General features: G+C 38.8%; 1 protein-coding gene across 2 annotated transcripts in view; it reads right to left on the bottom strand.

The window, feature by feature from the left end:
• Iqcm (IQ motif containing M) overlaps window positions 1–18,366 on the bottom strand; it is a 467,544-nt gene that overhangs the window by 175,950 nt on the left and 273,228 nt on the right. For both annotated transcript variants that reach the window (XM_059264269.1, XM_059264270.1), the window contains 2 exons: window positions 7,045–7,189; window positions 364–498 (listed from right to left, as the gene is read on the bottom strand). In XM_059264269.1, coding sequence (XP_059120252.1) covers window positions 364–498; window positions 7,045–7,189 — 280 coding nt within the window. The remainder of the gene's footprint in view (window positions 1–363; window positions 499–7,044; window positions 7,190–18,366) is intronic.

Below are 18,366 nucleotides of genomic sequence, written 5' to 3'. Positions count from 1 at the left end.
GATGTAACTTTTTAGCATACCAAAATATGTATTTTAAAGTAAAAGTTGAAATCATCTTTCTGCTCTCCAATTACAAAACAACTTTACTTTCTTTTAACCTGCCTTTCCTCATATGGATTAAGTTCAGATACGAACGCATTTGAGGGAAAGGACTTTATGGTACAACAGACGGTAAGGGAAAAGGGGGAGTGGACTCAACATACAATTTATGAGTGCATGAAACTGTCCTTATATAAAATGCAATGTGCAGTGAATATACACGACTAAATGATAAATAAAGTGAGAGGAGGAGGAGGAGGAGGGAGGAAGGCAGGAGAGAGGAAAGGAAAGAGGAGGGTGAGGGATGAGAGCGGCAGCACTCACGTCTGTGGAACAGGTCCCAGTACTCGTCCATCTGGCTCTGTGTGGGGAAATGGCCGCAGTCGTTGAAGTACTTCATCAGCTCACTTCTCTCTAACCCTTGCCAGTCCTCTCTCTTGGCAAACATGGTTTCATAGACTAAAAGCCAAAAAGGTAAAATAACACAGTTTCTTTTACAAATAATGTACCAAAGACAAGTCACCTGGAAAGTCCTTCCCAGCTGGAAGCAACTGTAACTCCAGGTTCATCATCACACCTGTGGATGAGTCTCTGAGACTGTAGAAGCCAGGCTGGAGGCACTGACATTCAATCTGGCTCCCCATGGAGATCAAGAGGCAGAGTGGGTGCTCTATCTCTTTCATGACAAGTGATCACAGATCTTATATATATCAACACCCAAGCTTCATCATAAACTGTAACTTGGGATATTTTATTTTTATTAAAATGTATTCATTATATACATTAATGGGCTCATTGTGATAATCCAATGCATGCACACAGCATACACCATTCAAATCCTACCTCCCATGTCCCTTCCCAACTACTAATAGTTGCTATTCAATGTTCATGTCAATTTTTAAAACATTTATATATAAGGGACGATATGTGATATTTGTCTTTCTGTGTGTGGATTATTTCATTTAGTATAAGATCTCCTATGTTAATATTCCCGACACTCTCCTAGCTGCTTCTGGAGTCAGATGACCACGCAAGACCTGGCAGCAGTCAGGCAAAATGCTTAGTCACTATGCCAGGGCCTTACGTCCTCTGTAATCCGTAATCCGTGTGCAGCTTGGTCACGTAATATATTCGCATGCTTGTCGCAGCTACCTAAGCCCCTGTATGAATGCTCAAGGTGACCCTTAAAGGCAGACTCTACCCGTTTCCTGCTTTCTCCTCAAATTCTCTCCCATAGGCCTACTCACACCCATCTTTCTCCCTTCCTTAATAAACTCTCAAAATGGGTTTTGTTGTGCCTCATGGTTCATTTCTCGTGCCCAGTAAATGACATCGGTAAATAAATAACACCCTACCCACCCTTAACGTTCATTGTCTTATGGCAGACACTGCAAGTGTGGATATATAAAGTGTTTTTGTTACCCACATATCTGTTGATAGGCACTTAAGCTGGCTCTATGTCTTCATTATTATGACTATTGTGACGATGAATGCAGGTGTGATGATATATGCAAGTGCCTCTTTGAGGTGCTGCTTTTACTTCCTGAGCCACTCAGGGTGGCTCAGCTGGATCACATGATACTTGTTTTTCTTTTCTTTCTTTTTAAAAATTGTTTAACATACTAGAGCCTGAACCTAGGGCATCGTGCATAAAAGGCAAGGGTTCCACTACAGCTCTTTTATTTCTATTTTGAGATGGGGATCACTAAATTGTCTAGGCTGGCTGTGAGCTTGCTCTATCCATTATAGGTTTGTAACACCAGACTGGCTTATTTTTTATTTTTATTTTTTTGAATCTTCATACTGTTCTCATCATGGATCTGCTAATTTACATGCCCACAAACAGTCCATCAAAATCCCCTTTTTGTCCACACTGTCAGCAGCAATGACAGGAATCCCAGGTTCCTGACTCCTGATGTGTCAGGAATCATTATTACTTCCTTTAAATTCACGTCTTTTCAGCTTTCAATACACACCCTGGCCACTTGGATTTCTATTATGCTTTGAATTTCTGATTCAGAAATAGAATTAGGAGCAACGTCTACACTCTGCTCACTGACTTCACAGTGAGGAAAAAAAAAAGCCCCTCAAGAAATTCCTACCTAAATACAAATGGCTATGCCAAATCTTTAAAGCTATCAAAAACATATACAAATTAATATTTGATACAGGTATGTGTTTTTCTCTGTTTTCAAATCTACAAACTAAAGCTGCTGTATTTGGGGCCTAATCACATCACCTTGTAGAGCAGAACTCAAAGCCCTCCTGTTTCTTGGGAATTTTGACTCAGAAGTGCCAGCATCTACATTTCATTACCTTAACACTCCTTCTAGCACAGATCCATAATCTGTCTGACACCTGGGCAACAAGCCAGAAGTCCCACGGACATAAGACCCCTGAAGAGTGACCCTCAGCCTCTGTGTGGGGTGACAGGGAGGGGCAACTTGTGATGATAATCTAGCTATTAAGAAAGTTGGCCGTATTATTCTCATGAGTTCTCATGACAATTTATTTTCTTTAACTTGTGCCCTGTCCCTGCTGCATTTCTCTATGCCATTAACAGTGTTTGGGGAATTTACTTCCAAATAAGTTAGTTGCACTTGAATGCTTTTCTCAGGATTTGATTCTAGAGAAACTTAAAACTAAGACACAAAGAATATGCTTTGTTTTGTAAATAAATGTATTTTCCTTATAAAAATTCATGTACTTTTATTATTTTTCTCTCAATCATCTTTAGATGTCTTTCCTATTAATATCATATCTCTGATTATGCAATGCTGCTGTGGGATGTTCTTTATGGCAAATGTGTTGCTCTGATTGGTTAGTAAATAAAACACTGATTGGCCAGTAGTCAGGCAGGAGGAAGTATAGGCGGGACAAGGAGGAGAAGAATTCTGGGAAGTGGAAGGCTGAGTCAGAGACACTGCCAGCTGCCACCAGGACAAGCAGCATGTGAAGATGCCGGTAAGCCACGAGCCACGTGGCAAGGTATAGGTTTACAGAAATGGATTAATTTAAGATATAAGAACAGTTAGCAAGAAGTCTGCCACGGCCATACAGTTTGTAAGCAATATAAGTCTCTGTGTTTACTTGGTACGGTCTGAGCGGCTGTGGGACTGGCAGGTGAGAGAGATTTGTCCTGACTGTGGGCCAGGCAGGAAAATTCTAGCTACACAATGCTTAGTGTACAATACAAACATTCAGTAGCTCACTAGCAGAATTAATGAACTAAGCTAGTTAGCCAGTTTCAGTGAAAATATAACTGAAATTATGAAAATTAGTACAGTTTGAAATTATTGAAACATATTTTAAAAGGTGTACAGCTATTTGCCAAATATCAATTAGCAATCATTGTATAGAAAAAGAAGAGAATTCTATAAGAAACATGACAAAAATATTTTGCAAATTATGTGTTCTCTAGGCATAATGTAAATGAATGCTATTCCTAATTCTTTAAATTATTCCCTTAGCTAATTCTATTCTACTGCTCAGATCCTATGTTGGACAGAGCACCATCTGTCTAACTGAATGCCTCTATTCTGTCTTTGCCTCATGTCAGTCTAACCACAGTGATATATGTTCATAAACTGCACCGTGGTTCTCTGTGTGTAAACTTCCAGTGCCTTCCCAACCTGACCAGGAATCAAACCAAGAAACAATTACATGCAATTCAGAGACTTTAAAGACTCTTACTCAACAATTTTATCAACTAGAAACTACCAGAATCCAGTCTGAAAAAACAAATACCACGTTTGAGGAGTTGGGGGTGCATATGCGTCTGTCTATCCTTGTGTCTTTCCAAACTAAAAAAACAAACAAACAAAAAGTTCAAGGAACAAAAATTTGAAATCTGTAATTACAAATCAAGAGGAGAAATCATGGGAGTAGGAATAAAACTAAAATCAATAAGCTACTATAAAACTAAAAAAGAATAGTGACAAAATTTGAAGTATGAAGACAAGACTAAATAAAACAATGGGAACATTTTGAAAATGATGTGGTTAGGAATTCAGTGGCTGGGTGCTAAAATAGACTCTTTCCCATGCTTCCTAGGAATGGTCACAGAAGTAGCTGCTGGTGGTCTGAATAAAGAGTAGAAGAGTTGTATTCTGAATCAATGGTGGGAACAACAAACATCGTTTTCCCATGAAGTAAGGTATCTTGACCCCATAGTGGAGTGGGCCTGCTGTTAACTAAGGGTCATTCTTGTTAAAGACCAAGGAGAGGTGAAGAGAGGAAGTACAACTCTGTTTGCAGATGCATTATGGGTGCCGATCTGAATGTTCTCAACTTGGTTATTATGGGGGGGGGGGAAGCAGAGAAAGATACTTCTGGACAAACTGATACTACTGTGCCTCAGTTGTTAGGGCCCTAAAGAGCCAGCAGAATCCAAAAGCTTTTCGATATCTCTAAAGGAGATGGTGTCCCCCAGGATGTTGTCAGAAACCTCTTAAACAAAGAAGGTTAAGTAAGAAGCCCAGGACCAAAGCAGCCAATATTCAGTGTCTTCTTCCTCCATGTGCCCTGCAACCCAAACATTGGTGTATTCTTCCAAAGAGGCAACACATAGGAAAAGAAGAGGCTGTAAAATATGCTAGATTATTGGCCAAGAGAATGAAGGAAGTCAAAGAAAAATGCTAGGAACAGACTGCCAAAAGATATAGGCTGTCCTCACTGAGAGCTTCTACTGCTGAGTCCAGTCAAAAAGAAGTCTATAAGAGTAGCAAATGATCAGACCTTGAAAAATACAATAAAGTAAGTAAAATAATAAAATAAAATGGGTGAGAGAAAAGCTAGTTGGGACAGTAACCAAAAGTGCTAGTATATAATTTGATAAATATTAGAAAATCTGTCCTTCAAAGCATAATGGAATGTAAAACTATTCACAGAAGACTATTAAGGATATCTCATTAAATTTTTTATTAGTGGGTAGAGTGCTCATGACAGCTGTGAAACTGAGGTGCAAGTAGTTGGGATCCCTTTTCGCCCCTCTTCCCTCAAGCATGTAAACTAAGTTCCAGGAGCTCCCTAACTGCAAGCAGGTCCTGACTGTCCCTGCCACTGTCTTCCACTTGCTTTCTCTCGCTTTCTCATTAGTAGCTTTCCATCTGTTTGACCTTTTGCTGTACTGGCTGAAACCAGTTCAGGGTTTTAGGGGAAACCTTGAGAGTTATACACATGCCTTATCCAACTTTCTGAAAATCAGGCTGTTGAACGAGATCACATGAGCTGAATCCTCAAGACCTACATACAACCAAGTTCTGAATTGTCTTGGTGTCTTTTTCTTCGTTTGGTTTCTTCTTTCTTTAATCAGTAGCAACAGAAATGGAATAAGTGTAACTCATTTAAAAATACCTCTTGGTATATAAACTTAATGAAAATTGTCATTTGAACAAATACTTTTTGCTGTTCTGATACACTAGGCACATGTTAAACAGTGAACATTCATTGAAATACAGGCCCCACCTTATGCAGCTTTTATGAATGTGAAGTCCCAACTATAAAATAAACATTTTACAGCTGGCTGAAACTATCAAAATGTAACACATTGATCCCCATAAAAGCATAAAATGACTCCAATTAAGTATAATTTACTTGTGTCATTCATTTTCATTCTTCAAGAAATTGGTCTAGTGATACATACTACTTAAACAACACTCAACTGATCAAATAAAAATAGAAAGCCAATAACAAAATTTCTCTTTGTTTTATGAGCAGAATTCCCAATATCTTGAAGTAATGTGTAACTTAATCTGCTCAGTGTGCATTAATGTTCACCTAGTATTACAATTTTATACTCATTTCAGGAATGACTCATGTCTCCCCCAAAGGGCAGAGAGCCACACCATAACTCTCAAGGCCTTCCATGGCCACTTCAAACTATCTGACTTTTGGCTCAGACTAAATCATTCATTTGAAACCTCTTAGAAATCTGAATTTTAAAAGAAAAGTGTCTCAGGCTGAATATGTCATTTTGTTGGTAAAGTGTTTGCCTAGCATGCATAAAACTCTGAGTTCTCCAACACTGTGTAAAAACAGGATGGTGATATGGTGATATACACCTATAATCCCAGAACTTAGAAGGTAGAGGGATGAGAAGCTGGAGTTCAATGTCATTCTTAGCTACATAGAGAGTTCAGAGTCAGTCTGGACAAATGAGACACTGTCTCAATTATATATATATATATATATATATATATATATATATATATATATATATATATATATATAAATTATATATATATATTAGAAAGAGAGAGAGGTAGGTAGATGATAGATTGATGGATTGATGGATGGATAGATGGATGGATGGATGGGTAGATAGGTAGGTAGGTAGGGTAAGTAGATAGATAGATAGATAGATAGATAGATAGATAGATAGATAGATAGATAGATACACACATACATACATACATACACACATACATCGTGTGTGTGTGTGTGTGTGTGTGTGTGTGTGTGTGTGTGTGTGTGTGTAATGGGGCTGGTCTGTTTCTCTTCAGGAAATTGTAGACACTTTTTCCTTATTTTATGACCCTTAGGTCTCTGGAGCAGCCTAGATTTATATCCTCTGTAGAATCTGATTCTTCTCCTGTCTTTCCAACACTTTCCCTTTAAATATCCTTTTACACTTTGTGTAGCTAAATGGGGATTCTATTGTTTAGAAACTGAAGTCCTAATGAATGAATGAAGAAAATACAACCTTAAAATGCAAATAGAGCCGGGCGGTGGTGGCGCACGCCTTTAATCCCAGCACTCGGAAGGCAGAGCCAGGCGGATCTCTGTGAGTTCAAGGCTAGCCTGGTCTACAGAGCGAGATCCAGGAAAGGCACAAAGCTACACAGAGAAACCCTGTCTCGAAAAACCCAAAAAAAAAAAAAAAAAGCAAATAGAAATTTAAAATATAGTTTTCCTTTTATTGATAGGAGTAGATAAAAGGTCTTTTCATTGGCTAAAACTTCATTCTAATCTTAGCACCAAACAAGAAGAGACTACAATACTTACATTTTTTCCTATCCATCCATTCCTCTAACTCTCCAAAGTTTATAATCTGTCTTGTCCTCCAAAGACCAAGTCGATGTCTAATACGGTAGATTAAGAACTGATACATCATGATAACTGCTTTTAAATTTGGTCCATGATACAAAGCCTATGAAAAGCAAAAAATATCATAATGTGGTTCATGTATTTCTATTATTTATACCTATTTGTGCATCTAGAGTGAACAGCTTAGATAAAGGCCATTCTTGAATTCTTCTGCATAGAAATATGCATTCCACCACTGTCCTCTGTGCATTCCACCACTGTCCTCTGTGCACTGACAGCTATTCCCATCAAAATACCTTTTGTGCCGGTTAGTTTTTCCATTACTGTGACACAAGCTAGATTCACCTGGGAAGAGGAAGCCACAACTGAGAAAACACTCCCATTACATTGCCTATAAAGTCCTTGGGGCCATTTTCTTGATTAACTGTTACGCAGGAGGTCCCAGCCTATTAGAAGTGGTGCCAGCTCTGGGCAAGTGGTGCTGGATGGTGTGAGAAACCAAGCTGAACAGGACATGGTGAGCAAGCCGGTGAGCATTACTCCAGGGCTCCTGCTTCATTTCCTGGAGCTCTTTCCCTGCCTTCCTTCAGTGACAGAGTGGAATCACACTGTGTAAAGAAGACAACACCTACTTCACAAGTTGCTTTTGGTCTTGCTATTTTACCATAGTAAAGGAAAGCAAACTAGGATGCCTTTCCTGCTGTGACAGACTGTATTTCTCTGAACTGTAAGCCAAAGCAAATCCTCCTGCTTTACTTTGCTTTTTGTCAAGTATTTGGTAATACTGAAAAAAGTAACTAAAACAGAATATATGAAAAAAAAATACAGATTAAATTTCCTAGCACCATTATAATACAAAAATCATCATAAATTATTGATATTTTCCAATTCTTATTTACTTAATAGGCAAATCCACACTATCTTCCAGGATGCACTTCAGTCTGTCTTTTGTTTGATTCTGTCATGTCTTCTTTCAGCACAGTGACACTTAGTGGGATGTATGCCCTCTGCTTATTAGCAAGAGCAGACCCTTCCCTGTTTACTGCCCATTTATCCTGTTCCAGCTGTGGACAGTCTTATTTTCTTTTTTACTATTCTCTGTGCTGCTCAGAATTTTGTAAGAGAATGGTAAAGGCTAGGATGGTTTCTTAACTATAGTACCTAACTTAATAAACGCTTTTGTGTTGGTTTTATTCAACTCTCAGAAAATGATATGATAGGCCCTAAGAATTCTATCTAAACACTGACATATGACAATATCAAAAGAGTCTTTATTAGAAAGCCACATAAAGTAAGAAGGAAAACATGACTAACTCCATGAAATAAAATGCAAAATAATAAAATGAAATAAAAAAGAATATTGTAAATAGTTGCCATAAGTTCATACATATAAGCATACACTTAAATATGCAAGTAACAAATACAAGAAACAGCAGCTGTGATTTGGATATCCATTTTCCCAGTCAGTAAATGTTACTGACACTCTTAGCCCTGCAGAGACGAAGAAGACACTCTTCCCTCAATTTGGTATTTACCTCATAACTGTTTATTAGGTTATTGTCCTTCTGGTAGAATGCAATTCCTCAATATTAGGAATCTTAGAAATCTATTAAACTGTCTGCAAGGTCGAGAACATTCCTGCAACTTATTGGAGCCTAATGCACCTTTTTTTCAATAACTAAGTAGAAATTTATAATGGCACATTGGGGTCAGGTGAATTTTTTCCTAAATATTCTGAATCAGTCTCTTAGCCAAGTGTGCCTTCTGAATATCCTGCTCACTCCCATAAATTTTAGAATCATTATTTTTATGGTAACTAGAGTCATGGGAATAGATGACATTGTTCCAGAAACTATGTATACTAAGGAGAGAATCCTGTAAAAGAAATATTGAGACAGATCCCGGTCAAAGGGAAATAGAAGGTCTATTCCATAAACATTAAAGCAGTAACCAGAGACATAAGAAAATAAGAACATGCTTGATCACAGAAACTCAAAGAAAGAGGCTAGGTTATGTCAGTAGACTGTAATGTTGCTAGGAATGACTGTGGCAAAGGTTTTTGGTTTTAGTACTAATAAATTCATGGAGTATCCCAAATAACATTCAAGTTATTTTTCAATGTGAAAGATTATTTTAAATATATTTAATTAACATATAACTATATCTCTTCTGCCCATTATCATGTCCCCACCCTCCAACTCACCCCTTGCCCCTTCACTACCTTTCAAATTGTTTCTTTTCTTTTTTATTAAGAAACTTTCTATTCATTTTATATACCAGCCACAGATCTCCTCTTCTCCCTTCTCCCATCCCCCAACCTTCCCCCCATCTCAACCCCCATTCCCACCTCCTCCAAGGCAAGGCCTCCTATGGGAAGTCAGCAGAGCCTAATATAATCAGCTGAGGCAGGTCCAGGCCCCTTTCCCTGGACCAAGGCTGTGTAAGGTGTCCCACCATAGGCAGTGGGCTCCAAATAGCCCACTCATGCCCTAGGGATGAATTCCTGATCCCTCTGCCAGGGGGTCCCTTAAGCAGATTAAGCTACATAACTGTCTGGCCTATGCAGAGGGCCTAGTCCAGTCCCCTAGAGGCTCCACAGTTATTGGTCTACAGTTCATGAGTTCCCACTGGTTTGGTTGTCTCTGTACGTTTCCCCATCATGATCTTGATGCCCCTTGCTCATAGAATCCCTCTTCTCTCTCTTTCACTGGACTCCTGGAGCTTGGCCTGGTCCTTGGCTGTGGATCTTTACATCTGCTTCCATCAGTTATTGGGTGAAGGCTCTATAATGACAGTTAGGGTATTTACTAATCTGATTACCGGGGTAGGCTAGTTCAGGCACCCTCTCCACTATAGCTAGTAGTCTAAGGTGGGGTCATCCTTGTGGATTTCTGGGAACTTCCCTAGTACCAGGTTTCTCCCTATCCCCATGATATTTCCCTCTATCATGGTATCTCTTTCATTGCTCTCCCACTCCATCCTTGTTCCAGCTTGACCATCCCTTTCCCTTATGTTCTCATCTGCCAGCCCTACCCTCCATTGCTCCCCTCACCCCCTGTCTACTCATGGAGATCTCATCCATTTCCCTTTCCCAGGGTGATCCATGCATCCCTCTTGGGGGTTCTCCTTGCTAGCTAGCCTCTCTGGAGCTGTGGGTTGTAGTCTGGTTATTCTTTGCCTTTCATTTAGTAATCACTAATAAGTAAGTTCATACCATGTTTGTACTTCTGAGTCTGGGTTACCTCACTCAGTATGATATTTTCTAGTTTTATCCATTTGCCTGCAAATTTCATGATGTCATTGTTTTTTACTGCTGAGTAGTATCCCATCAAATTGCTAGTATCTTTTGCTTTATTATTGTTACATTTTACACACACACACACACACACACACACACACACGCACAGATATATAAATACAACAAGTATGGTGGTTTTGTTGTTCATGTGTATATGATTTCAAGGCTGAAACAGTTAAGTACTTTAAGTGGCATGGGGACAATTCCAGAGTGTTTCATTGGATCTAACAGGGCAGCTGTTTGATATGGAGGCAAGGAGCCTTGACTTGACTGAAGCAAAGGAACGACGCTCAGTGGGAGAAGAGGCAGGACAAGAATAATTAAGAAAATAAGCAACTTTTGTGGGGAGGAACTTTGAGAGGAATTTAAGATGAAAGGATGGATATTTCTCTTCAATGGCCCAATCTCTTTTATGAGCTCTAGACCCACATTCCCAATGAACTTCTATATGGTGATATTTTATTTGTATTAAAATGTTATTTGTATGTTAATAAATAAAGTTGCCCGGGGGTCAGAGCTATTAGCAAGCCATAGGAAAGCAGGGCAGTGGTAGCGTACACTTGTAATCCCAGCACTTGGTAGGCAGAGCTGGGTAAGTCTCTGTGTGTTCAGGGATACAGCCATTATTGGACACACATGCCTTTAATCTCAATACCAAGCAAGGAAAACCTGGAGGCCTATACAGACAGGCCGTGATGAGGCGGTCATGTGGTTGGGTTTACAACCAATGAGAAGGCAGAACAGGAACACTATAAAAAGACTTTAACACAGGGGGAGCTGGTTCGGAGAGGTAGGACCACTGCAGGAGGAAGGGTAAGGTTTTAGCTCTTAGCTCTGACCTCTTGGCTTTCTTTTTTGCATTGGTTCTGTGTTTCTTATTTAATAAGAAGGTTGGTTACATCTACACTTCTAACTATCTAAAACATTTCTCACAGGTATTTCAAACTCAGTGCTTGTGGTAGTTTTAATGTAATTGACCCCAATAAGTTCATGAAGATTGGCACTATTAGGAGGTGTGACTTTTTTAAAAAAATATTTATTCATTCATTTACTTATTTATTCATTTATTTTACATCCTGGCTGTAGATTCCCCTCCCTCCTCTCTTCCCAGTCTGTCCCCTTCATCCCCACTCTGTTCCCACCCTCCACTCCCATGGACAGGTCTCCCGTGAATATTACCAAACACGGCATATAAAGTGCAGTAAGACTAAGCACATCCCCATGTATTATTAAGGCTGGGTAAGGCAACCCAATATGAAGAACAGGGTCCCACAAGCCAGTAAAAGAGTCAAAGACAGCCCCTTTTCTCACTGTTAGGAGTCCTAAAAGAGAACCAAGCTACACAATTGTAACATATATGCAGAGGGCCTAGGTCAGTCCCATGCAGGCTCCCTGGTTGTTGGTTCAGTCTCTGTGAGCCCCTATGAGCCCAGATTAGTTGATTCTGAGTTTTCTTGTGGTGTCCTTGACCCCTCTGGGCTCCTACAATCCTTTCTCCGTCTCTTCAGCAGGATTCCCCAAACTCCATCCAATGTTTGCCTGTGGGTCTGCATCTTTTCCATCAGTTGCTGGATGGAGCCTCTGGGATGACAATTGGACTAGGTACCAATCTGGTCACAGGAGATGGCCAGTTCAGGCTACTTTTCCACTATTGCTCAGAGTCTTAGCTGGGGTCATCTTTGTAGATTCTTGGGAGATTCCCTTGAGCCATGTTTTTATCTGACCCCGAAATGCACCCTGCTCTCCAGTTTCTAGTAGTCACATTCAGTACTCTCCCCCTCTACACCCTCAACATGACAGCTTATGTTACCAACACCATCTACCCTCAGTCCACTCACAAAATCTCTTCAATTTCCCCTCCCCAGGGAGATCTGGGTGCCCCACTACCAATGAAACCTCCTTGTTACCTAGTTTCCCTGGATCTGTGGATTCCAGCATAGTTATTCTTTACTTCACAGCTACTATCTACTAGTTTGAGTGAGTACATACCATATTTATCTTTCCAGTTCTGAGTTACCTCACTCAGGATGATTTTTTCTTGTTCCATCCATTTGTCTTCAAATTTCATGATGTCCTTGCTTTTAACAGCTGACTAATACTCCATTTTGTAAATGTACCATATTTTCTTCATCCATTCCTTAGTTGAGGGATCTAAGTTGTTTCCAGGTTCTGGCTATTATGAATAAATTTGCTATGAACATAGTTGAGCAAGTGTCCTTGAGGTATAATTTTAGATCCTTTGGATATATGCCCAAGAGTGGTATAGCAAGGTCTTGTGGTAGACCAATTCCCAGTTTTCTGAGAAATAGCCAGGTCAACTTCCATAGTGGTTGTACAACTTTGCATTTCCATCAGCAATGGAGGAGTGCACCCCTTGCTCCACATCCTTTCCAGCATGAGTTGTTACTTGTGTTTTTCTCTTAGCCATTCTGACAGGTTTAAGATGGAATCTCAGAGTAGTTTTGATTTGCATTTCCACAGTGGCTAAGGATGTTGAACATCTCCTTAAGTGTTTATCAGCCATTTGAGATTTTTCTGTTAAGAATTTTCTGTTTAGATCTGTTTCCCACTTTTTATTGAATTATTTGGTTTGTTGGTACCTAATTTCTTGAGTTTTTTTGTATATTTTGTAAATCAGTCCTCTGTCAGATGTGGGGTTGGTGAATATCTATTCCCATTCTGTAGGCTGCTGTTTTGTCCTATTGATGGTGTCCTTTGCCTTACAGAAACTTTTCAAATTTGTGAGTCCCCATTCATTGATTGTCAATCTTAATGCCTGTGCTATTGATGTTCTCTTCAGGAAGCCATCTACAGTGCCAATGCATTTGAGATAATGTCCCACTTTCTCTTCTATCAGGTTCAATGCATCTGGATTTATTTTGAAGTCTTCAATTCACTTCAACTTGAGTTTTGTGCAGGGTGATAGATATGGATCTATTTGTAATCTTCTATATGCCAATATCCAGTTAGACTAGTACCATTTGTTAAAGATAATTTCTTTTCTCCATTGTATAACTTTGGCTTCTTTGTCAAAAATCAGGTGTCCATAGGTATATGGATTATGTCTGGGGCTTCAATTCAGTTCCATTGATCCACCTGTCTCTTTTTATGCCAATATCATGCTCTTTTTATTACTATAGCACTGTAGTAGAGCTTGAAATTAGGGATGGCGATACCTTTGAAAGTTCTTTTATTATACAGGATTGTTTTAGCTATCCTGGGTTTTTTGTTGTTCCGTATGAAGTTGAGTATTTTTCTTTCAAGGTCTGTAAAGAATTATGTTAGAATTACAGTGGGGATTGCATTAAATCTGTAGATTGTTTTTGGTAAGATGGACATTTTCACTATGTTAATCCTACTGATACATGAGCATAGGAGATTTTCCATGTTCTAAAATCTTCTTCAATTTCTTTCTTCAAAGTTTTAAAGTTCTTTCCAGACATGTCTTTCAATTGCTTAGAGTTACATCAAGATATTTTATATTATTTGTGGCTATTATATAGAGTGTTGATTCTCTGATTTCTTTCTCAGCCTGTTTATGATTTGCATATAAGATGGCTACTGACTTTTTTTTAGTTAATCTTGTATCCAATCACTTGACTAAAGGCATTTACCAGCTGTAGGAGTTCCCTGGTAGAGTTTTTGGGGTCTATTATATATACTATCATATCTAATCTGTGAATAATGATTCTTTGACTTCTTCATTTTGAATTTGTATCCCCTTGATTTCCTTTGTCTTATTGTTGTAGCTGGAACTTCAAATACTATACTGAATAGATATGGAGAGAGTGGACAAACTTGCCTCACTCCTGATTTTAGTGGATTTGCTTTGAGTTTCTCTCCATGTAATTTGATGTTGGCAATCAGCTTGCTGTATATTGCTTTTATTATGTTTAGGTATGTCCCTTGTATCTCTGATCTTCCCAAGACTTTTATCATTAAAGGGGTGTTGAATTTTGTCAAAGGTTTTTTCAGCATCTAATGAGATGATCATGTGTTTTTTTTTTCTTTCAGTTTGTTTATATGGTAGATTACATTGACAGATTTTCATATGTTGAACCATTCTTGCATCTCTAGGATGAAGCCTACTTCGTCATAGTGGATGATCTTTTTGATGTGTTCTTTGATTCTGTTTGCCAGTATTTTATTGAGTATTTTTGTGTCAGTGTTCATGGGTGAAATTAGTCTGTAATTCTCTTTCTTTGTTGAGTCTTTGTGTGGTTTGGGTATCAGGATAACTGTGACCTCATAGAAAAAATTTGGCAATGTTCCTATTGTTTATACTTTGTAGAATGCTTTGAATAGTGATGATATTAGCACTTCTTTAAAAGTCTTGTAGAATTCTGAGTTAAAAATCACCTGGCACTGGGCTCTTTTCATTAGGAGACTTTTAATTACTGCTTCTATTTTGTTAGGGGATATAGGTCAATTTAAATTGTTTATCTCATCTTGATTTAATTTTGGTAGGTGATATGTCCTTTTTTTTTTAGATTTTCCAATTTTGTGGAGTACAAGTTTTTTAAGTATGACCTAATGATTCTCTGGATTTCTAGGGAGTTTGTTGTTATGTTCCCCCTTTTAGTTTCTGATTTTGTTGATTTGTATATTCTTTCTCTGCCTTTTGTTAGTTTGGATAAGGGTTTATCTATTTTGTTGATTTTCTCAAAGAACCAATTGTTTCATTGATTTTTTTCGTATTGTTCTCTTTGTTTCTATTTTTCCATCTCAGTCCTCAGTTTGATTACTTCGTACCATCTACTCTTCTTAGGTGTGTCTGTTTCTTTTTGTTCTAGAGCTTCCAGGTGTGCTGTTAAGTAGCTAGTATGTATGAGATCTCTCTAAATTCTTCATGAAGGCATTAGTGCGATGAACTTTCCTCTTAGCACTGCTTTCATTGTGTCCTGTAAGTTTGGATATGTTGTGCATGCATTTTCATTGAATTCTAGGAAGTCTTTAATTTCTTTATTTCTTCCTTGACCCAGTGGTAACTCAGTAGAGAGTTGTTCAGTTTCCATGAGTTTGTAGACTGTTGTTTCTGTTGTTGTTGAAATCCAGCTTTAATCCAGCGTGGTCTGCTAAAATACATGGAGTTATTTCAATTTTTTTTGTATCTTTTGAGACTTACTTTCTGGTCAACAGTATATGGTCAGTTTTGGAGAAAGTTCTATGTGGTGCTGAGAAGAAGGTATATTCTTTTGTGTTTTGGGTGAAATGTTCTATAGATATCTGCTAGGTCCATTTGAGTCATAGCATCTGTTAGTTCTATTCTCTGTTTAGTTTCTGTCTAGATGACCTGTCCATTGGTGAGAGCGGGCTGTTAAAGTCTCCCACCACTATTGTGTGCAGTTCTATGTGATATTTTAGCTTTAGTAGTTTTTCTTTTACAAATGTGGATGCCCTTGTATTTGGGGCATAGATGTTCAGAATTGGGACATCATCTTGATGGATTTTTTTCTTTGATGAATGTGAAATGTCCTCTCTATCACTTTTGATTAATTTTGATTGTAAGTCTATTTTGTTAGATATTAGGATAGCTGCACCAGCTTGCTTCTTAGGTCCACTGGATTGGAAAATCTTTTTCTAACCTGTTACTCTTAGGTAATGTCTGTCTTTGATGTTGTGAGGTGTTTCTTGTATGCAGCAGAATAATAGATCCTATTTTAATATCTAATCTGTTAGCCTGTGTCTATTTATTGGCAAGTTGAGTCCATTGATATTGAGGGTTATTAATGACCAATGATTCTTAATTCCTGTTATTTTGTTGTTGCTGGTAGTAGTGTGTGTGTGTGTGTGTGTGTGTGTGTGTGTGTGTGTGTGTGTGTGTGTGTTTCCCTTCTTTGGGGTTTGCTAGTGTGAGATTATCTATTGCCTGTGGTTTTGTGGGTGTAGTTAACTTCCTGGTGTTGGAATTTTCCTTCTAGCATCTTTTATAGGGCTGGATTTGTGAGTGTTCCAGGTCTAGAGGAAAAAGTATCCTGACTGTTTGGGAAGTAAGGGGATACTTGAAGCTGTGGTGTGGTAAGGGATGGTCTTCCTGTAGGGTACAGCAATCCTGCTCTCTCCTAGACAGAGCCCTTATAGCTAAGCTCTGCTCCACCAGCCCCCTTAAGGGGCTTCCCAACAGTGCTCCGCTTCCTCTCTCTGGCCCAAGATGTTGCTTCTTCTACTTCCCTCTCTCTGCTAAAGGGGAAACCCCTGAAGAAATGTAGCAATCTCCTCTGGCTCCAGGGAAAAGCTGTTACTTTTTCCTGCTCAGTCCCTCTAAGGGACATCTCAGCAAGGTTCTTCTGTTCTGTGCCAGTGATCAAAGATCTTCACCCAAGACTCTTGTGAGAAAGAGATTTATTTGGGAAGGAAGAGTCCAGGAAAGTGGCTGCCTCTGCCAGGGTGGGAAAGTACAGCCCACAACTGAACAGGCAGAGGGGCTTATTTTTCTTTCTTTCTTTTTTTTTTTTATGGTTTTTCGAGACAGGGTTTTTTCTGTGTAGTTTTGGTGCCTGTCCTGGATCTCACTCTGTAGACCAGGCTGGCCTCGAACTAAAAGAGATTCACCTGGCTCTGCTTCCTGAGTGCTGGGATTAAAGGCATGTGCCACCTCCGCCTAGCCAGCGGAGGGGTTTATATAGGTAGAGTTTCTCCAGGGAGAAAATTTTCTGCTCAGGGATTGGTTAGTTTTCCTGCTCAGGGGTTGGTTAGTTTCATTGGTCACGGGTAGAGATGGCTCTGATTTCAGGGTCAAACTGTATTTCTTTCACTGACTCTTTTCAGATTTTTGGCTTTAATTCTAAGGCCAAGGCATATTTCTTTAACTGGCTCTGATTCTAGAGACAAAGTGTGTTTTCTGGCACTGGTTTCAGAGTTAGAGCATGTTTCTTAGGTTCTAGGTTTAGGGATTAAATGTTTATTTCACTGGGTCAGATCTCAGATCCAGGGTGTTTCTTTCACTAGTTCTGGTTTCAGGGCCAGGGTGGGTTTCTTTGGTTTGCCCCCTTTGCCTATACGATTTGTGAATAATTTTGTTTAAATTTGACTTTGTCATGAAACATCTTGTTTTCTCCATCTATGGTAATTGACAATTTTGCTGGGTGTGGTAGTCTAGGCTGTCTTAGAGTTTGTAAGACATCTGTCCAGGCCTTTCTGGATTTTAGTGTCTTCTTTGAGAAGTTGGGTGTGATTCTAATAGGTCTGCCTTTATATGTTACTTGGCCTTTTTCCCTTGTAGCTTTTAATACTCTTTCTTTGTTCTGTTTGTTTAGTGTTTTGATTATTATGTGTTGAGGATTTTCTCTTCTGATTCAATCTATTTGATATTCTATAAGCTTCTTGCACCTTTATAGGCATGTCCTTCTTTAGGTTGGGAAAATTTTTCTTTTATGATTTTGTTAAATATATTCTCTGGGGTTTTGAGCTGGGTTTCTTCTCCTTCTTCTATTTCTATTATTCTTATGCTTGATCTTTACATAGTGTCCAAAATTTCATGGAACTTTTGTGTTAGGTATTTTTTAGATTTAACATTTTCTTTGACTAATGAATCTATTTCCTCTATCGTGCCTTCAGTACCTGAGATCCTCTCTTCCATCTCTTGTATTCTGTTGATGATGCTTGCATCTGTTGTTCCTGTTGGTTTACCTAGATCTTCCATTTCCAGGATTCCCTCTGTTTGTGCTTTCTTTATTGCTTCTATTTCCATTTTAAGGTCTTGAGTAGTTTCCTTCATCTGCTTTTTCTTGGTTTTCTTTTAGGGATTTATTGATTTCTTCCAATTTTTTGTCTTTTCCTCAATTTCTTTAAGAGATTTGTTCATATCCTCTTTAAGGACCTCTATCATCTTCATAAAGTCATTTTTAAGGTCTAAACTGTGGGATAGCTGGGCTCTGGTGATGCCATATTACCCTTTCTATTATTGATTGTGTCTTGCACTGGTGTTTAAACATCTGGATTCAGAATGATTATAGGTCTAGGTATTGATTCCTGCATTTTGC

The sequence above is a fragment of the Peromyscus eremicus genome, chromosome 5 (genome assembly GCF_949786415.1).
Source record: "Peromyscus eremicus chromosome 5, PerEre_H2_v1, whole genome shotgun sequence".
NCBI lineage: Eukaryota > Metazoa > Chordata > Mammalia > Rodentia > Cricetidae > Peromyscus > Peromyscus eremicus.
This window is presented reverse-complemented; position numbering and strand designations above follow the sequence as displayed.